The 21,443-nt window shown below is 45.4% G+C and overlaps 1 protein-coding gene across 2 annotated transcripts; it reads right to left on the reverse strand.

The window, feature by feature from the left end:
- Positions 1-4,796: 4,796 nt before the first annotated feature.
- Positions 4,797-20,258, reverse strand: TRA2B (transformer 2 beta homolog). Of its 2 annotated transcripts, none has more exons than XM_021541448.4 (9): positions 20,143-20,258; positions 13,897-14,030; positions 10,393-10,555; positions 9,952-10,140; positions 9,030-9,145; positions 8,081-8,164; positions 6,259-6,321; positions 5,726-5,799; positions 4,797-5,216 (listed from the first exon to the last, which is right to left on the reverse strand). In XM_021541448.4, exons 1-9 carry the CDS (start codon positions 20,176-20,178, stop codon positions 5,206-5,208), a joined length of 870 nt encoding a protein of 289 aa, XP_021397123.1. In that variant the 5' UTR covers positions 20,179-20,258; the 3' UTR covers positions 4,797-5,205. The 2 variants fall into 2 exon arrangements, with proteins under 2 accessions (XP_021397123.1, XP_021397124.2); XM_021541449.4 differs by having other exon boundaries at positions 4,797-5,231.
- Positions 20,259-21,443: the final 1,185 nt, after the last annotated feature.

The raw sequence follows: 21,443 nt of genomic DNA on the forward strand, positions 1-21,443 counted from the left end.
CCATGAGCTGTGCACGTTCTCTGCCCACTCTTAGATGGCTCCTGCAGCCTCTGGGGCTCTGCTCAAGGGTGTCCTCAGATCACCAGGAGCTAGTGTCACCATCTGCCTGCAGGTTAACTGACATTTTTCTCTCTCCTTTTGAGAATAAAAGCATAATCCTTGTGGAAGCACATCGAGGACGTGATTGGAGACAGAAATAAGGTAAAATAATCCTGGCTGGGTGGGTGACAAGTGGCCTTGTGCTCTTGGAACGGAGCACTGTGTCCAGGGCCAGGTGTCCCTTCCTGTGCTGGGGGGTGAAGGGCAGGAATCTGAATTCCCCAGATTTTAAGGCAATTAAGGACACCTAAACCACCGCTCCTCCTGCTGCTCCATCCCACTGCCAGTCTTCCCTGGCATACGGAGATGGATGGAGTAGGAATAGCGGTGACGGGTGCTCAATGCCATGCCTACAGCAAAAATAGATGTGGTTGGGCTGAGATGATGCAAAGCCAGAAGAATCCTTCTCCTCCGATTTCTCCAGCTTTGCTTTCAGTGCAGCTCCTGCCTGGCTGTCATTTGTCACCGGTGCTTGCGGCTCCTCCATCCCCAGCACATTTTTTGGGGTGATTTTAGGCTGAAATTGGTGGATAAAGTCCTTTTCAAAGATCTTGTTCAGGTCATTCCTGCCTCCTCAGGGATGAGCTATCAACAGGAATGGGGCAGGAGGCTGCTGGTTCATTGTGAGAGGTCACTGCTACCGGGAAGCAGTGGGAGAAACACAAGGTTTTGGGATTAATTATTGTCCATGGGATGCAATACTCATTTACTATTCCTCAAATCAGCCTTCTGCTGGAAATGGATGTAACAGAGGAATCTCCTGCAGTTACCTGCACGAGCTCATCCCTCCTGCCCCTGATTTTTGGCTTTGCATAAAGAGCTCAACAAACTTCTGCAGATGCTTTCCCAACCCTGTGGAGCTGATGTTTCCCAGTTTTGGTGATCTGTCTTGGTCCAGATGTGATGTTCAAAGGAAGTTTGTGTTTTAGGGAGGAAGATTTCAGAGCTCTGGTACGAAACAGCTAGAGAGGCAGCAACCAGATGGAAAAAAGGTCCTAAAAGTGGTGCAAGATCCAGCAGGAAAGGGAAAGCATCTTCCAAGGGCAGCCTTGTAGGCAAGATTATTCCTTCCTAGAAAGTGATGCTGGCATGGAATGAGTCTGGAATGCAGCAGCAAGACTGATAAAATGAGCAAAACGCCACGAGAGGTTGAAGGAGGGTTTGTTTAGTCTGGAAAAGGACAGGATAACCTGCTGTGTGTGAAGGGCTGCCTTGAAAAAGCAGTACAAACTAGGAAAAAACTGGAGTGTTTGGTCAATTGGACCGAGGAAGAGGAGGAGATGTTGTTCCTCAGCTGGAGGTTTTGGGAGGAGGTTGGGCAAACATCTGGGACTACCAAATCCATGCTGGGGCTTCCTGAGTCTCCTGCCAGCTCAGGAGAAAGAGTCTGGCCTACAACTCCATTTTATCCCAAACCTTTGGTAACCCTGTCTCAGAGCAGGCAGGTGGGGACCCACAAGGTTTCATCACCCTGTTCTGGCAGACTGGCCTCACTGGAGCACCCACGATGGGATCTCTCCTTGGATCCCACATCCCCAGAGGGTGTTGGGAACAGGACAGAGAAAGGACAGCAGGGGGAGGGAGGATCCTGCCCTGAGCCAGCAGGGATGTGGTGCCTCCAGGTTACCCAGGAGGCTGCAGTAACCCAAGTGGGAAAAGCCCAGTGACCTGGCCCAGGAGGAACCCACGTCACCTCTCTGACGTGCAAGTTTTCCCTGAAGCCTTAAGGGTATTTTTCACTATTCATCACACAGAGAATCTCAGGAGAGCTTCATGCCACCCCTGCACTGCTGGGACTGGGAACAAGGTGGGAATGCAGCTGCTCATTGCTCTATGGGGGACACCCCTGGCTGCAGAGACTGCACAGGTCAGGCAGTGCCAAAACAAAGCCCCGAGTAAACCCTGTCCTAAAAATGAACGCATTTCCTTAACAAAAGGACTTGGTTTGCTGTCCTCTGTTCTCCCAAGCACGTGGCAGAGATGACTCTGTGCACAGTGGGATTGGAACACACTGCCAGAGCAGCTCCCACCTGTCCCTCACCACTCTGAGCAAGCCACCAGGCAGCTCCAGGCTGGGCCGATCCCAAATTTCCCTCATATGGTGGTGACGAACTGTCTGAAATGTGGTTTTTGGCTTTTAGAAACCTCCCAGCTGGAGAATGGTGCAGCTGCTATAGAGGTGAGGGAAGAGCATGAAGGACTGCCACAGAAGCAACCCACCTTGGGAGATAGGAGGAAAAGGAAGAGCAGAGAAAATAATTCACAATTTGGTTGGAAAATGCATCCATGGTTTTCAACCATTTTGCTCATGCTTTGCTGGGACATGAGTTAAAATCTACTCACTACTCAGTGGATTTCAGAAGTTTCCAAGTCTGCAACAGACAGGAATGCTGAGGTGGAGGCACTGGCATGGCTGGGTAATTAAATTAGTGTCTGTGTTAATTACAGCTGCACTGGGGCTGAGCATGAGTGAGACATTAATGATGGGAATGATGGACAGGCACCAGTAGTTCCTTCCCAATGAGCTCCAAGTTTTGCTGACCCTGCCGAGGTGATGTCAAAGGTATGGATCTGTGGGAACACGGTGTGGAGCACAGGCCAGCTGCCAGAGATGGGCACTAAGGAAGGTCCTGTGTAGCTACACACCTCCTATCCAAGCAGGAAAATGAAAGGATCAGCTTCTCCCAGCTTCAGAGCTGCTCCACTGGGATGGGTGCACCTGCCTTGTGTGTGATCAATCTGCTGGAGCTGGGATGTGAACTCCAGAAGAAATTGCTTGAACCCCAATGAAGGAGTTGCAAGGAAAAATGGGATTTTTTCCATGAGGAGCAGAGAGCTACTGCACTTGTGCAAGGGGTACCTGAATACTGAACTCATGACTGCCTGTTACTGCACAAGTCCCTCAGGCTCCACAATCCCTCCAGGGCCCCTCCTCGTGCCCAGGGAAAGCCAGGAGATGCCACTGAACAGCAGCATCCCCTGTATAGGGAGAGGCTCAAACTGACCCAGAGGAAATTCCACCTGCACGTGTGGGGAGAGGACAGCGGCACAAACAGCTCTTGGTTTCCTTTTTCCCCTCCATGTGCTTCCAAGGTTTTTATTTGTCCTCTGCTGACAGGAAAGCAGGTCTGGAAAGGGCACAGCCTGCCACATCCAGCCAGCAGATTCCTTGCTGTGCTGGTGGGATCCATGCTGGGGGTCAGGGTAGGCTCCCCCCTCCCATGGATAATTCCTGCCTCACTGCTGGCAGAGCTCCAGGCCAGCCTGCTGCGGGTTCCACCACACCACATCCCACAGCCACCCGTCAGCCCCGCCACAGGGCAGCACTACACCCTGGGAGCATCGGAGTCTGGACTGAGAGCCCTTGGAATGATTCAGCAGCAGAAGAGCTGCACAACAGGCTCTCCTTCCCAGGGCAGCTACAGCAGCTGCTTCCCCAAACCCAGGAACAGTTCAACATGGATTATGGGGTGCACCTGAGCAAGTGCTGCTCACAGACAACACCCATTTCCATTGGCAGCCTTGGTCCTCACAATGACATTGAAGAGCTGGGGAAGGGAATGGAGCCCCAGGAGAGGCTGAGGGAGCTGGAAAGGGGCTCAGCCTGGAGAAAAGGAGGCTCAGGAGGAACCTTGTGGCTCTGCACAACTCCTGACAGGAGGGGACAGCTGGGAGGGATCGGGCTCTGCTCCCAGGGAACAGGGAGAGGACAAGGGGAAACAGCCTAAAAATGTGCCAGGGGAGGTTCAAGTTGGACATCAGGAGGGATTTCTTCATGGAAATGGTGGTCAGGCACTGGAAGGAGCTGCTGAGGGAGGTGGTGGAGTCCCCATCCCTGCAGGGATTTAAAACCCTGTGGATGTGGCTCTTGGGGACATGGCTAAATGGTGGCACTGGCAGTGCTGGGGAATGGCTGGAGTCCATCTTAGAGGGCTTTCCAAACGGAATGATTCCACAATGCACTACAGCCTTGCAATGCTCACAGCAAGCATGGACTGACCCGGCACAGGGATTTGGGACACCCAGCACAGGAGCCATGTGACACATCGCAACAAATGTGTCACCAGGAACAGCCAACTCAGCCCTGAATGGGCTATTACTGCTCACACAATTTCAAGTAATTACTGCCATGGTCCTGTTGTCCACCCTGGAGAGTAAACCCAGGGAAGTTTTAACAAATACCTGGATAATTTATAAATCCCAAGACACCTGGTGTGCTGCTGCTGGCCACCTCCTGTGCAGGCAGTTGAAGCAGGTGGGGCCTGCTCCCTCAGTCTCTTCCTTTGCATCATGGCACACCATTCCTTAAACTTTGTTCCCTACATCCACAGAAATCATCGGTTTTGAGTCTAGAAATTTCTGTTATTTCCACAAAACCCCACTTTCTCACCACAAATCAATGTGAAAAGCTCCTCCAACACAAGATTAAAAAGTAACTGGCTCACAGATCCAAATTCACTACGTGATATGACAGATACACATGAAGTGCTGGCCCAAAAACTTTTACATACAAGAGGCAACAGCTGAACACTCAAATGAAGGATTCAGTGCTGATTTCACAAGTGAGAAATGGACTTGAGAAGCACCTCAGGTGCAATTTACTTGTGGGACACCAAAATATTGCTTTTTCCTGAACGGAGGGTATGGCACTTGCCCTGGGATTACCTCAGTGCTTTTGTTTTCTTGGCAAAAAGAAGTAGGAAAAGAAAAAACAAACGTCTTTTTATTTTATTTTCTCACTTTCGGAAAGCATTTTACACAGGTTTGGATCTTGGGAATAACTTGGAATCAGTAGAAAAAACTAACTGAATCGTTTTTGTCTTTACAATAGAAACCTTTCAGGAGTCAAAATGGAGACTAAAAAAATACATGCAAAACATACTCCTTTCAAAACACAACTGAAAACAAAGCACCAAACTACACAAATATGCAGAATGAAACAGCATCAAACACCACAGAAGTTGTCTTCATAAAAGGTGTAAAAGTCACCTAATCCACTAGGCACTGTCACTTGGTTAAACAGAAGAGACAATAAAAAAATATTGTCCACAAACTTGCAATTTCAACTCAAAGGCCGTAGCTAGAAATTCCTCTATGTGTCATGCTTTAATAGCGACCTGAAAGACAAAAACCTGACAGTCAGATTACATGGATTGAAAAAATTCTGGCTAAATCCACTGCCTCTCCTCAAACCTGCATCAGATCCGAGCCCCATGTCCTAGAGGTAACCAAACTCCCAAACTCCTGTTTTAATAGAGTTCTGGAGGAAGAAATAGGATCTCAGACTCAAAACAAGGGCTGTTACCTCACTTGGTTTTTCCTAACTATTGGCTCTGTCCTCAAGGTTTCTCAGTGAAGCATTACAGGAACTGTGGCTCAATAAAATATCCACACCAAAGTCAATCTTAGTGGACACAGAAGCTCAAAAGAAGTTCAAGGAATTGGAAATTTACTTTTGAGACGTGAAATGTGACTGGGCTAGGCCAGCCCAGGGAAGGTGAGGTTGGACAGGGCTTGGAGCAACCTAGTCTATGGAAGGTGTCCCTGCCCATGGCAGGGGGTGGAATGGGATGAGCTTTAAGGTCCCTCCCAACCCAAAACACTCCATGAGTCCACAACTACTTACGAGGTGAGTAGGACCGGGATCTGGACCGGGATCTGTAGCCCCCTCGGCTGTAGTAGGGGGATGGTGACCTCCTCCTGTGACAGGGGTGACACAAACAATCCCTTTGTTAAAACCTGCACAGGTGAGTGGCAGCAGCTTTATGTGGGTAGCTCTAACCCCATCCTGGTCTCAGGAATTCACTTGGGAAAGCTCACAAGCATGGGAGACCTGATCAACATTTCTACTGGGTAACAAAGCAAAGATCTGAATTTTCTTTTTTGTTACCAGTATTATTTTTGCCTAACATAACACATACAAGCTCTTGCACTCACAATCTGCTTTCATGTGAATTTAGTCTGAAGCCAGGAGCATCCCACACAAGCAGGGTAAGCCAAATCCACCTTCACTTTTAATCTGAATTACTTGTTCAAGGTGAAGCTGTCCTTGATTTACAGTCAGTGCTACAAGCCAGGCACCCCCAAACCTCTCCAATCCAATCCAGGCACTCCCAAGTTTTGTGTTTGCTTGCCTAGTTCCACTAATCCAGCACACACCTGTAAAACTGATCTCTGTCCTGAACAGCTCTCCAGCCTCCTCCACCGCCACCTCCTCCTCCTCTGTGAAAACAAAAGCAGAATGACTTTTAGGAATTGAAAAAATAAGAAGTTCACTGTACAAACCCCCCCATCGAGTACGAAAATGACGTGAAGAAAAGACAACATTAGTTCCTACACTGGGTGAAGCTGAATTACTTCATTTAACATTGATTTTTAAACACCTACTTGAGGAAAACCTTTTTACTTATTATTTTCAAGTAGCAAGATCAACTCACTATCCCGAGGAAACACATTGATTCTAAGGTGGAGGCAGGGAAAACCCTCCTATCCTGACATTTTAACACTTTAGAGTCACATTTAAACAAGAACTGTGATGTAACTTCTTATGGAGAACAAAAACAGCACCTTATAGCATTAATATTGAGTGGCTGGACTTTGGCCTCCTCAGATTCAGATCAGCAAAGCTTTACCAGGAGACTAAATCGAGTTTCAAGTCTTCCCCAGTTGTTTTTGGGGGACTGTTTTTTTTAAAGGTTAATCCATTATTTACAGACACCTTTTCGGGCAAAATTAAGCCTCCCACTGCAGCAAGGAGGAACTGAAGTTTTAACAGGACAATTCCCATCTGATATTGCATTTTCCTTAGGGCATTATTTTCACAGACGGCAGGGAATGTAATGGAATTTTTAGGGTGGGGTATGCAATGCTCCATTGCATCTTGAACAATTCCAACTTTTCCTTCCTCAGGGAAGCCCTTGCAACATAGCTACACTTCTCTCTTCCTCAACCAACCCATGTCTGTAGGAGGGGAAAGTAGCAGACCATGACATTTTTCAAGTAGCCACACACAAGTCATTTGTGGCCCCATATTCATTCACAGAATCCCAGAATGGTTTGGGTTGGAAGGGACCTTAAACACCATCCAGGGGCACACCCCTGGCACAGGCAGGGACACCTCCTCCTAGAGCAGGTCACTCTCACTGGCTCTCTCCAATCACAACTTCTGGTAACATCCACAAACCCTACCAGAATGAAAAGGCAGCACTTAAGCACTTAAGGCTTGTGCCCATACCCTAACTTCAACAGAATTCTGCAATTGCAGGAATGTTTGGTAATGCAGACAGAGACAATTAACTCGTATCTTTGTGTTCAACTTAACAGTGTCCCAGAAATTTTAAGGATTTTGCAGGGGTCAAGGGTTTTGCTGGAAAATGCAGTAAACCAATTTCTCTACCACCAAATCCAACTGCACCCCAACCACGATTACACACACATCCAACCTGACAAGCAGTGTTAAAAAAGCCTTTAAATGCAGATGTCCAATACACAACAAGTCATGCTCCAATCCCCAATTCCTTATTTTTGGCAACATTTGAGATGTCATAATTATGAGCAGGAGATACTGGGAACCACTGAAACTTCCCACTTTTCATCTACTACACTGTGCTCAAAATGCAAGCTGACACTGTAATACCAACTCAAATCTTAATCTGCACCATTTCAGTGCTAACAGAGGAACCAACTAAAGATTCTAAAATGAAAATGCAAAAGAACACACTTTGTTTTTCAAAACTCAGTGTGGATTCAGAAAACATTCTGGACTAAGCCAGGCCACAGGTTCAACACCATCAATTATTTCTCAATCCAACCAATTTGATTTGTACTGAGCATTTTGGTGGAGATTTCACAGAAGATTCCAGAATGACAGTGAGGGCAAAAATATTCTGGAATAGTTATGCAGGATGAACTGCCTAATGCTTGCACAGGTAGATGAGAAAGCAGAGTTGAGAAAGCAGCAAAATATTCCAAATATGCTCACCTGTACGACCTGCTGTAATAGTCGCGGTCATCGTAGCCTCTGTCATAGCCTCTGTCATAGTAATCTCGTCGCCGTGAGCTGCCACTGCAAGGAGTGAAGGAAACTGCATTTACTAAGATACAAAACCCTAACTTTGTCTGCAGTCTGGTAAATTCACACTATTTAAACTAGGTTCTATTATTATGTCACATCCTTACAGCTGGAAGACTGAGAGCACTCCTGTTTTCCCACCAGTGCACGTGGGAACAGAACTACTTGAACAATTGCTTTTTCAATGCTTGAACTTTCAGTTGTTTTCCTCAACCCTTATAAACCTCAACGTTTTGGTATCACAAGCACATGAAGAACTGCATTCTGAGACAAGTCTTCATCCCCTTTTAACTCTGAAAAAGCTTCTGTTCAGTCAACTTTCTGACTAAAAAAAAATCGGAAACCTGTAGCCTCAACTCAACATCACCACAGCCATCAGTAAGCTGAAAGTCTTGGGAATGAACAAGGGAATGACTTGGGAAAACAACTGACACTGCTGGCAACTTGAAGTCAAAAGTGCAGTGTGTGAACACAGCAAACTGCTAATCCCTAATGTTAACTGAGCCACCCAGCTCCTTGACCATTATTTGTTCATTCACTCTTTAAAACCTAAACTTGCAAATGACATGAATATTTGAAGGTACACAGGAAAACGACATAAAATAGTTTAGAAATTGTCAAAATGTCTTCCTGTTGACACAAGCATTATTACTGATGCTCATGTCTAGTGTTTTCAGTACAGCACAGCAGCTGTGAACAAGGAAACACAACTTGTGCATTAATGCATAAGCCCAAGGAATCAGGAAAACCACTCAGAATCGGGTGTCTCAGAGGAGAAACAGGAGTTTTTACAAAACAATGAATCCTATCCTCTACTGGTTGGGGGAAAAACCCAACCAAAACCATGGACAAAACTTACTAAGTGGGTCTTCCCATATAGATTCCAGGGGTAGGTGTGTGAGGTCTTTTGGTTATGGAGAAGTCTACCCGGATCCTTCTTCCATCCAGCTCCATTCCATTGGCACGTTCCTTTGCCTAAGGAATGACAGAAGAGCATTAGCTGTAGGTACATGGACTTTAGCAACAACACTAATTTTTAACCACTGCTTTAAGTGTTAAAATATCCTAAAAACCAGCCCAGTTTCGAGGCAGGTCTGAGTATCACATCTTACAGTGAATGTAACCTGTAAGATACTCTAGGCCAGCTGGACTTATGTGCCAGTAACCACTGAAAATGTGACTTCTGTGGCATTAAAATCCTGAATGGAAACATCACTGGGCAATTGTTTCAGTGCCTCTAACATGACTAAGAGCAATCTTTGAACATGCTGATGTAGAGAGATGTAAATACTCCACCATACAACAGAAAACATTTACAGGTTAAAAGAACATCATTAAGGTATTTAAATACATCCTTCAAACTACCATAACCTTGAATATAGTATCAGAGTTACAAATAACAAGTAAATCAAAACCAATTGTGCTTTGGTTCTTTTTCTGTCTGCCAAATAGCAAGACCTACATATCAAGCTCCAACCCAAAATGGAACACTTCATGCCAGATGTGGAAAGGACTGGGGATTTTCTGGAGTGGAGTTTATGCAGAACATAAGCCTTGTTCCAGTCCATAAGGGGCAGCTTTACAAGGACTAGTATGAGTGTAGGATTCTCTGCTTGGGTGACTACAGCATTCTGCAGCACTAGTAAGCCCAAATTCCGTGATTACGAGATTCCAAGTATTTTTCAGGCTGTGAGTTTCCCCTGGCTATACCCTGTGACAGAACACAACTCCAGGAGCTCAGAGCCCAGCAAACATGGCCCACACTGTGTACCCCAACCTACTTCCTTGGCATCCTCGACGTTCTCGAAGTAGACAAAGGCGAACCCTCGGGAGCGCCGTGACTGCTGGTCGTACACGATGGAAACGTCAGCAATGGGCCCATACTTGGAGAAAACCTCTCGCAGATCTCGTTCTGTAGTGTACAGACTCAGCCCAAACACTCCGAGACAACAGTTTGGATCAGGATTTGCCTAAAGGAAAGGACACAAGATATTAAAATCAACTTGGGTTTATTTGCAGTGCAATGTATTTCTCAAGTTGTGACCGTCAGAGCTTCAAGAACAACAAAAGTGTGGCTGAGATTTGGGTCACCTGCTAAGAGACAGTAATACATTAAACCTAGAGGAGCAGGAGCCTTTCACAAATCCCCTTCATGTTTCTCAGGGCACAGAGACTGATTCCAGGATGCATCCAGGACCGTGACTCATCCCTCACACACATACCCTGTTCCCAATGTGACGTCTCCGAGTAGACATGGGGGAATGGCTGTGACTGTGCCGGCGCCGGTAGTCCCGACTGTACGACCTGCTTCTGGATCTTCTGTGGGAGCGGGAACGGGAGCGTGACCTGGTGTAGTGTCTGCGGGAACTCCTCCTCGATCTAGACCTGAGGGAAAGAAGAGAAAGGTACAGTGCTGGGCTTGTTGGGGCCATCAGACAGTCACAAAAAGCTCACACAAATAACTGTTTTCCAAAATCCTGAAGTACCACATGCCTCAGCTATAATTATTTACTCACTACTCTCAAGGACTGTAAGCTAAATCTATATTATCAGATTGCTGCAGATAGTCTCAGGGCATTCCTGCTGCAGCCCAGGAACTTGCACTTGATCAGCCAGCTCTTCCTTCCACAAAGCTACCTGGGCGTGACACACTAGTGCTTAGAATATTCAGTGTTTAGGTAAAAACAAGTGGGGTGACTTTCTTTTCACATGTATCAGACAAAGGAACAGTAAACATGCTTTAACACAAAGCCTACACCGTACTAAGGGGGGCACTCTTTTCAGTGCTGCCTTGGGTGACACTGAAAAGCAAATGCCCCTGAAACAGAGCTGAACACAATCTGAAGAAATCAATCCTGAGCTGGCTCGTTTACCTGCTGGTATTTCAGCAGTTATTTAGCACTCTTTGTCCATGAATATTTATATGTTCATGCTCTTAAGTGCTCACTAATTCTTTCTCCCCAAAAATATTTTCTTACATCACGAGCTCTGTGGACATGAGGGTCTGAAACTCTTCAATTCCTTCTCCCAAAGCCTCAGCCTTCCCAACACAGCCAATCCTAGAGGAGAAGCTGGGCACTCACACGGGGCTACTACACCGGGTCTTGGTCTGCTGATGGCTGCACTGATTAACTCCACACCACTCCAAAGAAAAACCCCTCAAGGCTACGAAGTGCAATAAACAGTGTAACACTCAAGGGATCGAGTCACAAATTGCTGATTTTCAGGGTCTTGTGTCTTTAATGTCCCCTTCCTCTTAATTCCACAGCAGCACCACCCCATTGGAGTGAGGGAAGCTCTGAACTCTAGCTGCTTTTCCTCCTGAGCATTTAACAGCTTCTTCCAGGCTTTCTCACCAAGTGTCACCAGGCAGCCAAACTGTTCAATCTACCTCCTCAAAAAACACCTCCAACCTCCTCAGGAGCGAGCCAGAGAAGCTCAACTTAAAATGCATATTCATGTCCAAAAGAAATTAATTCACCGTGTCCCATTACAGCACTTCTCACTATGTATTTATACAGAAAACATTATTTTTGGCAACAAAAGAAAAAAAAAAAAAAGAAAAAAAAAAAAAAAAGAGAGAACTTCCCTGAAGTTGGGAAAACAGTAAAAAAAGACAGAAATATTAAAAAAAAAAAAAAAAAGGCAGCTCCACACATGCACACAGTCACATTTCAGCCACTGATACAGGAAAAAAAAAAATAATGAAGGCAAAGACAGAAGTGATATTTCAGGTACCAGAATGGTATCAGCTAAAAGATAGGAGCTACAAATATCAAAAGCAGATTTTAAAAATCAAGTATATCCACACCCCAACTGATAAAAACACCAGGACACAGGTTGGTTCCCAAATCAAAGTTTAATTTATAAAGCTGGTAACTCAAAAATACATTTGCAACAGAAACTACTACAAAATATAGAAGTTATCACGTGGTTATTTCTCTAGGAAAAGCCAGAGTTCAAAGATCTGCCCATGACCACATCCCAACGTGACACCAGTGAACAGAGATTAAAGTATATTGTTTCTAAATATGTGCCTCGACACAATTCTGTCCAAATCTACTAATCAACACTAACTCTGGCACGTAATTCCATTATTTCCAGCCATAGACATCTTCAAGACAGCTGTTAAATGCTCAGGAAGCCATGGAAGTTATAAACTTCTACTTTTGGGTCATCAGAAAGTAGAAAGCCAGTTGCCAGGGTATTATTTAAACACTGTTTATTGCAAAAGTAAGATGTGCCACGTCTCTCACAAATTCTACATCGTACAGTTGCTTCTTCAGAACTGTGTACCATTTTTGACTGTATTTTTACTCAGTATTGTGGTTATTCTGCAAGTGGGAAATGCTTAAAGGAATATGGAATCCCTACAGTCATATGGATTAAAGGGCACAAGAATATGCTGGGAAGGTGTTCTGACTTTGTTGGTTTAATATTAAAAGACTCCCCAGAGATGTTTAGCAGCTTCCCTCCCCCAAGGTTTTCAAATCCCAACTGGATAAAGCCCTGACAGCAGGGTCAGAACCCAGAGCAGGACCTGGGACAGGGCCCTTTCTGAGCTGCCCCATCATCTCTCACTGCTGGCACTCCCACAGGTCACTCCAATTCCACATCTGCTAATGGTAATACTCTAACAAGTACTCATTTATTTTATTCAACACATTTCTTCTTACACTACAGGGACTGCCAGGTGCATGATATGATACTTGTGACTGTGCCTGAATTAAACAAAAAACCTCGTTCTTCTGCTGTCACAGGTTCCCAATTACATTCCTTCTCACAAAAGCCTTTGTTTGATCTTGCAAGATTTAACACACTATTTGATTATGTTTTCAACCCTGGGTTATTGCTGACAGCACAGTGTCTTCCTCCAGCCTGCCCCGAGGCTTTGGCAATTCATTGCTTGTTTGCATAAAAAGTGTGTTGTGAACAGCTCACCTGAAAACCACACTACTGAAACCTCACTTTTTTTAGGGTGAATGCCTACAAATGAGTAAAGAAATTATCAACGCATTAATTTCTGTAGCCAGCAGTCAACTATCTACTCTTTTAAGAGGAATTCTGACCCTGCAAACAGCTTGTTTGGCAGGTGAGTATCAGGAGAGGTAATATAGTGCAACAAGCACGTGGATGTTTGTGCTACCATGTAACAAATACAGTAAGCAAGCTCTCCACAACTTTTCTGGAGAGCTTACAGAGCTGTCTAATATTCAAAACTTCCTACCCTGTCAATTTTCAAGTTAAATCAATGTATTTAAAATGCCAGACTGTGAAACTCACATTTATCTGTACTGCTTCTTTTCACTACCTCCAGGAACATCACTGCTTCCAGTGAAGAAACATAATATCCGAAAGTAGCTTAAAATGGGAAATCTGCTGATGCACAGAACTCTGTTAATGCACAAAAAACCTAAACCCTGGAGTTCCTATACTCCACACTCAGACACAAGTCAGTATTCCACGAGATAAAGGGCAGGCACTTCCAAAGTGAATCAGCAAGGATACAATGCTACATAACTGATTTAACTGTTGGAAGAAGCAGCAAAAATATCTGAAGTTATATTATTTGGCTTTCCCAATCCTGAAACCACACACGCCCCTTTGTATTTCATATCCACAGAAGATCCATTAACTCTGGAAACAGAACTGGCTAAGCTGGGCCATCTCTGACAATCATCTGACTTGTGAGGAGGAGGAGGAAGAGGTAAAAGAAGCAAACTCACCTGGATTCAGACCTGGATCTAGATTTTGACCTGGAGCGCCTGGAATCCTCCTTAGAGCGAGATCTTGCAGGGGTGTGCCTCCCCGACTTGCCAGACCCATGAGCACTTCCGCTTCTGGAAGCAGAACGGGATTCCTGCACGCAGATATTGAAAGCCTAATTTGTACACAATTCCTTGTTCACCTAGGGGCTGTAAACAAGCTCCAGTGAAATAAATGGTAAATATTCATAGCTATGTGTCCGGGCAGTTGGCATTAGCACTGCCTAGATTTTTAAGTTTTTTTTCCCTGGTAGACACTTCTTTACCCTGCATGTACTTTTGCTATTAAACAGATAATGCATGCATGTTTAGCAAAATATACAGGGACACATAAACAGACTAGTAATTACTTAGCGTAGTGCTTTCAGATTCCAGATTACTTCTTATCTTAACTTCATTTTTATTCCTTTTCTTCATTCTTCCGTTTCAAATTCTGACTTCTTTCATCTTCCCCACTTCACACAAATTGCTCAATATTCTACAAGTGGGACTTCTGGTCTGATAATTAGCATGCATTCACTTTCTTTTTTTTCAAATTTCAGCTTCACTTATTCCTGAGCTTCAAATAATTCTCATTTATAAAACTTGTCAAATGGCGACTTCCGCATTTTCCTTCTTCAACATTAACCTTAATAGAAAAAGAACAGGATGAAGAATATTTAAGAACTCCAGGATAAAATCTAGTGCCAAAACTGAAACTAGAAAAAAAAAAGTGTTGTGGACTTTTACTATAAATGCAGTTCAAGAATTTAATCTACCAAAGCCCTACGATTTTATCAACAGGTTCAGTCAACTCAGTTTAACTTAGCTCTAAGTAGCTGAATTTGCTATTTATGCCTGCATTTAACAGCAAGTGCAACTGGATCAACTGAGTACCTATTAAGGAATTGTAGCATTAGCAAGCTCGAAATAATTTGCACTATCAGCCACACACTGAGACAAAATCACCGAGGAGTGACTCCAGTGAGGTCCTGCGGCGGCCACTGATGATGTGCTTTGGAATGCAGAAAGCACAGCACAGTTGGTCCTTCCATGAACTCCAATTATCTCAACTTTGGGCCCCTCCTGCAGTTTGGCAGCCCTGGTGTGAAGGTTCAGGAGCACACACCCCCAGCTGCCTGCACAAGTGGGATTACATGTGCAGGCTTTGTATTTCCACAGAAATCTGCATTCCCCACTGACCAGAACTGCACCTGAGCCCCACACTCCAAACTGCTCTGGACTAACACCCCACCTGCTCTGTTACTGGCTATTTCCTCTGGCAGTGACATGACCTAATTAGCAGTTTCAACTTATGTATTTTTAATTTTTAATTCAGTATAATGCTTGGCTTGAGTCATATGCCTTAAACACTTGAACACACTAGTAGTAGAAAGTATTCTTCATTTCAAAATATTAGAGAAAATTTAAAATTCAGCAGAATTATACTTCTTTCTGAAAACACATACTTACTTCTAAGATCCTAAATGTAGTGTAAATTCTGATGAAGAAAGGTCACCAATGACACTAGGTACCAGATTTTTTTTCCAAAATCCCCTATTTTATCTTTCTAACATCTCTTAAACCTGAACACTAACTTAATGGGAATCCTGTACTAAGCATTCAGAAATTCATTTGCTAACCCCAAATCGACATGCTTCAACCACTTCTATGAAACTTCAAAGAAAAGTTACCTGTTTACAACTCCCTACCATACAGGAGAAAAGAAACATGATGTAGAGAACAAAGCATGTTTGCAATTAAGCCCAAGAGCAACAGAAATAGCACAAAGTTGGTCAAGGCCCTTCTCTTCATACAAGTGTTTAAAGTTTTGCTCTAAACTACACCTTCCCCATGTACCAACACTGCAAAGGGCAGGGGGAATATTTAGGAGCAATTAAAGTTACAATTAACTAATTTAACCTAAATTCATTACTACCTTCCAAAGAAAACACTCCACAGAGTTCTGAGTTAATATATTAATTTTGCCATAAGAAGTCTTAGCTCTTTAACAAAGCAAGATTGAAGAAGGACTAAAACCCAAACTAAGGCTGCTTTTCACCTGAGGAAAAAATACTTCAATTCACAAAAGATAATCTGGGCTAAACAGAAGGAGCTGTGTCCAAGCACAGGTGGAGACCAGAAAGAAAAGGAGAAATGCAGGATCAGAGGGAAGCAATTGGGAGGATTTTGCCCACGAACACACACCAAACCCTTTTTCAAAACTCTTAAAAGTCAAAAAGCTTTGAAGAAATGAGTAGAGAACAGGAAAGTCTTCATATATTTGGTACATTTTTCAGGCAATCTTGGCTTATTATGTTAAGGTTGATATGGAATCTGGACACTGAGGAGCTGAGCAGAAACTTGTGAAGAAAATGTCTTAAAGTCAACTATCTACCAAAATCAAAACAATTTAACAGCTGGCCTATTTTCATTCAAGTCCTTTGCATTTCACATTTCCCAATCTTTAAAAACACACTATTTTCCCAGATCATCCTTCAATCCACCACATTTTACAGGATTATTGCACTTCTTTATTCCAGCCTTAAAGGAATTCAATGCACCCCACCTGCTCTGCATATCACCAGGACTGGTAATAACCCCCAAAATTACCATGCTGCCCCTTTTCCACCCAAGGCCCAGGAAATCCTCCTTATCCAAAATCCCAAGTGCCAGGGGCCTGCAGCACTGCAAATTTATTTTACACCCTTGAGGGTTCACATCAGTCACTCCCACAGCTTGTTTCTCCCATCTTTTTTTGTTGTTCTTTGTATTTTATTTTCCTACTCTTTGCTCCTTCACTCTGTGAATTTTAAGTTACTGAAAAATGCTCAAGTGTGCTCCTGGCATGACATGGGGAAGAGGAAGAAACAACCTTTTTTACCCTGCCTATATTCCAGCATTGCTAGTCACCAGATCCAGACTGATATTCACTAAACAATAACCATACCCCCCCCCCCCCCCCAAACTTTAAGTTTGTCAAGTCTGAATTTAACCTCCCTCCCCATATCCCTGGGTCTTTATCAACAGTTCTTCCCCTTCCAGGCACTTCTGGAATTCACATGCAAGCCCTGAAGTCCAGGCTTGTGGATTCCAAATGGTTCATTCCAGACCTTGAGCACATTCAAACCAAGTGCTGGGATGATTCAAACAGCTCTAAGCACATTCAGAAAGAGCCTTACAGCCATGCACTCTGAGCAGGGAATGTCCTAAAGCAGGATTGTTTGGGGGGCAGTCAGCAGGAAAGGCTTCCATGGACAGAAGCATCTGCAAAGCATGGCCACAGTTCTTTGCACTTCTGAGATCCAGGTTTTCCTCACAGGGATGGAAGTTAAAGATTGCAATCAGTAATGTAAGATACAGAGAAATAAAAGTATTAAGGTTTTACAATCGTGTATTCCTATGAACCTATGTATTTTCACTTATTTTCCCTAAGCAAAGCTGCAGCCTCACGTGACATTATCAGATCTGCAGCCTCTTTATTCAAGGTGTCTGCGCTGACTGCACATTCCTCAACCTCTCCCTTATGGAAGTTGCCTCCCTTCCCCTGAGGGACCCGAGATCACTGCTGGGGGAGCTGGGGATTCACTGGAGGGAAAGCAGAACCATCCCTTTCTGCAGGTTCCCAAACTCCACAGAAAGAACACAGCGTGTTCTGAAAAATCAGGCCACAACTTCCTCCCACCACCTCTGCCACTGGCTCTGTGGGCTCCTCCAGTGCCCAAGCTTCAAAGAAATTAATCCACCAGCAAAAGCCAAATTATCTTCTGACAGGTTTGGGCACTGAAAGAGCTCCCCAAGAGGTTCCATCAAGTGCCAGGTGGTGAAGGAAGAACACAGGGCATGGTCCATCCCTGTGGTGGCACTGAGTGATCAGCTCATCTCTAACCTCAAGCTGCTTCCTCAGACCTCCTTCTCAACAAATTTAGTAATAAAAATCACTCGTTCTTGAAAATACATGTATTAAATACTTGTAAGTAATCTGCAAACTGAGCTTTCATACATTAAAAAAACCCAAACAAACAAAACCCCCCACCCTGACTTGCACATTGAACAGCTTCTGACCCCATACCAAGCCATCACTATCACAATTAACTAATTCACAGCGTAGGATTCATTAATTTGGCCTTGAACTCATCTTTTTCCAACCCCTTCATGCCTGAATCCCATGTACTTCTGTGAGAACCATTTCAGTAGAAACAAAATTAAGCTGTAAAACTATGGCACTGCAGCATAACAACAGCATCTCAAGGATAATCCAGTATTTAAGTATTGGAAGTATTTCATAATTTACAGTTTCTTCAGCCAAAAAGTTTCTAGAGTTCATCCCCCTATGGAGCATAAACTGTAACAGAGAATTCAAGTGGGGATTTTTTTCTTATTTTTCCTTCCCCTTTTATAAAACACCATAATCCAAAGTAAATTCGTGCTGCTGCTTAAACAAGTCCCAATCCTGGCAAAAGCATCCAGAATTTCTTCATCCCAAAAGCTGCCATGAGGGCTCAATCAAGTCAGGCTGCAAACCAATGCAACTGGAAATGGAGTAAAACAAGATCCAGCTGACTGAATTCCCAGACCTGACTGGCTTAAAACACCGCCACGGGAGAGAGCAGGAGCACAATTCCTGCTGGCAGCCTGCACTTGGGACAGTTTAAGACAGTTGCAATCATATTCCAGATTATTTATTCAAACACTAACTCAACTCTGCAGAGACTCCAGCTTGGAAAAGCACAAAAGCCATTGACTCAGTAAAACCTAAGCTTTAAGTAAGCAAAAAGCCCCATAAATAACATTAGCAAGAGCAGAAGGAAAACCAATCCCTGCTCCAGTCTAGAATAATAGGTGTGCAGCTCTATGGTTTCACCTTTACAAACACATCCATTTCAAACAACTTACCTATTTAAAGGTCACAAAAGTTCAGACATAACTCATTCTAGGCACTGGCAAAACTGTCTATAAATGCTTTAATACATTTTTTATATTAAAAATACAACACAGCAGTAGACAACAATTTCTGCCCCAGTACTCTGCACGATTGTTTCACACAAAAAGACTTTACTATAGAAACTTTATTATTTCCACTCTTTCTGACTGAAAAGATAATGCAGGTTATCCTGGCAAAATTTATTAAGACTACATTGGCTTCCAGTCCGACCTGCACAATAATTAAAGCATCTTTAAAAAAACTAACACACAGATAATTCACCCTGAGCAAAAGTTACCCCCTCACTAAAAAAACTTCAGAGTGAATGAAGATACCAATGAAAACACAGGCGCTGGCACAAGCCCATTCCTTAATCCCTGTCTTTCACCATTCATTCCCATTTTTAGCCCCCTGGAAACCGTTTCTTTGCAATCTTACATACCTTGAAGTAGAAGCACTCACATATTACAGCTCCTTGTAGTGCATTATTAAGATAAAACCATATTCTAAGAAAGATACTGCTCAGAATGGCTACGTTTTCTAATATTTCTTGCCACCTCCAGTTTAAAACTTAGGAACTTATCACCTCCCTCCGATGCTGCAGCAAGATATCTGAATTATGCTAAAAAATCCCCAAAGCACAGTACTGACCCTAAATAAAAACATCAAAGACAAACAAGGCTGATCCAGTAAATAAAAAGCAATTACAAATGTGCATCAGAAATGCGAAGCTTAGCAAGTCGTCTATTTCTACGTTAATAAAAAGCTCATCCGGACTGCGACATCTTCCCGAAACTAGGCGCCTTGGTAGGTATCTGCTGCAGGTTTCACAGAGCCAAGGGGTTGCCTCCGATGATCAAGTTTAAATTAGAGGAGAGCCCGAGACACCGGGACGCCAGGCCCGAGGAGCAGAGTTATTGTTACATGGGGGTGGGAGCGAAGAGAGGTCTGAATTAGAGAGCGACCCAAGAGCGGATTGCGAGGCGGCTCTGGAGGGAGGATGAGAACAGGATTCCCCTTCCGCAGGGGTGGGACGGAGGGCGCGGGGCCCCTGAGGGCTCGGGGCCGCCATTTTGTCCCTCCCGGGCGCGCGGTCCCAGCCCAAGATGGCGCCGGGCGCCTCACGCGGGGAGCGGCCCCTCCGCCATCGACCTCACCGCTCCCGCAGAGCCTCCGCCGCCCGCGAAAGGGGACAGGGGGGCACACGAGGGAACCGGCGCCACCCGAAGGCGATGGAGGGGTGTGTGGGGAGGGAGGGGAGCGGGGGGCCCGGCCGCGCAGCGCGCTCGGGCTCCGTGTATTACCCGTTCGCCGTAGTTTTGCTCCCCGCTGTCGCTCATCGTCCCGTCCCGCTGCTCCCACCACCGCCGCCGCCCGAACCGGACACGACCGTCCCCGGCCACAGCGCCGTCCGCGCGGGAAGTGACGAGAGCGCGGGGCCGCGCGCGCGCGCCCGGCGGGCCCCGCCCCCGGGGGGGACGGCCCTGGGCCGGAGGCCGCGCCCCAAAGCCCCGCCCCCGACGATGAAGCCACGCCTCCAAACCTAGGCCACGCCCAGGGGTTTGCGCGCCTTTTTAAAGGCCACGCCCCTGCTCGGAGGCCACGCCCCCAAGCCCCGCGGCCCTCACCGCCCCGCGCGCGATGACCACGCCCTCTGACGTCACACCGAGGACCCGCCCACTAAGCTCCGCCCCCTGCCCTCAGGTGAGGCCCCGCCCCAAGTGAGGCGGCGGAAACAGTTTAAAAATGTGATGGCGAGGGAGTTTTTTTTGCGAGTTAAATCCTTAGTTCAGAGCACGGGGGCGGGGAAGAGCGGGGTATTTCTCAGGCACCCACTCGAGGGCAGCAGAGTGTCGCTGAAATGGCGGGCTTGCCTCCATCCGTGGCATAGTTTCTCCACGAAACACGTGCAGCGAGGAGTGTCACAAACACCTCCGTTGTATTTGTTTCATGTCACAAGCAGCACCGGCAGCCCCAAAGGGCCAGGACTGCGCAGGGATTAGCAAAGGACACCCACACAGAGAGGACCAACCTGACTTAAAACACGACAGGATCTTAAAGCTCATCCATTTCTACTCCATGTCATGGGCAGGAACACCTTCCACTATCCCAGGTTCTCCAAGCCCTGTCCAGCCTGGTCTTGGACACTTCCAGGGATGCAGCAGCCACAGCTTCAGTGGGCACCCTGTGCCAGGGCTCACCACCCTCACAGGGAATAATTTTCCCCTAATATCTAATCTAAACCAACGCTCTTTCAAGTTGAAAGTGCACCTGATATCCCACAAACTGCTGCCGCAGGACATAATCCTGCTCCAGAAATGCTTCCATAACCACCTGACATCCCAGGAATCACTATTTTTCTTCACTGAAATGCATTTCCTGTGCAGTGAGGGCTGGGTAATGCCCTGCCTGCCCCACTGTGGTGTAAACAAGCAGCGAGGCGGAGACCTGAACAGGTCAGTACCTCTTCTAAGTGGGATTTTTGGCGGCTGGGGGTTATTCTTGGCACCATTCCCCACACAGGTTGAAGAAGTGGCAGCAGCTGGGAATGCCAGGGGAGCAGGCTGGAGGCAAAGTGCAAAGGGAAGAGAGCAAATTGCTGATG

The sequence above is a fragment of the Lonchura striata genome, chromosome 9 (genome assembly GCF_050655825.1).
Source record: "Lonchura striata isolate lonStrDom1 chromosome 9, ASM5065582v1, whole genome shotgun sequence".
Classification (NCBI taxonomy): Eukaryota; Metazoa; Chordata; class Aves; order Passeriformes; family Estrildidae; genus Lonchura; species Lonchura striata.

Excerpts from the sequence above, each read along its gene's own strand:
- TRA2B (XM_021541449.4), bottom strand. The coding sequence starts at position 20,178 with ATGAGCGACAGCGGGGAGCAAAACTACGGCGAACGG. Across the intron at positions 6,322-8,080 it reads TATTACAGCAGGTCGTACAG|AGGAGGAGGAGGTGGCGGTG; the intron begins GTGAGCATATTT and ends TTGTTTTCACAG. Across the intron at positions 5,232-5,725 it reads ATCCCGGTCCTACTCACCTC|GTTTTTGTCTTTCAGGTCGC; the intron begins GTAAGTAGTTGT and ends TCTGACTGTCAG.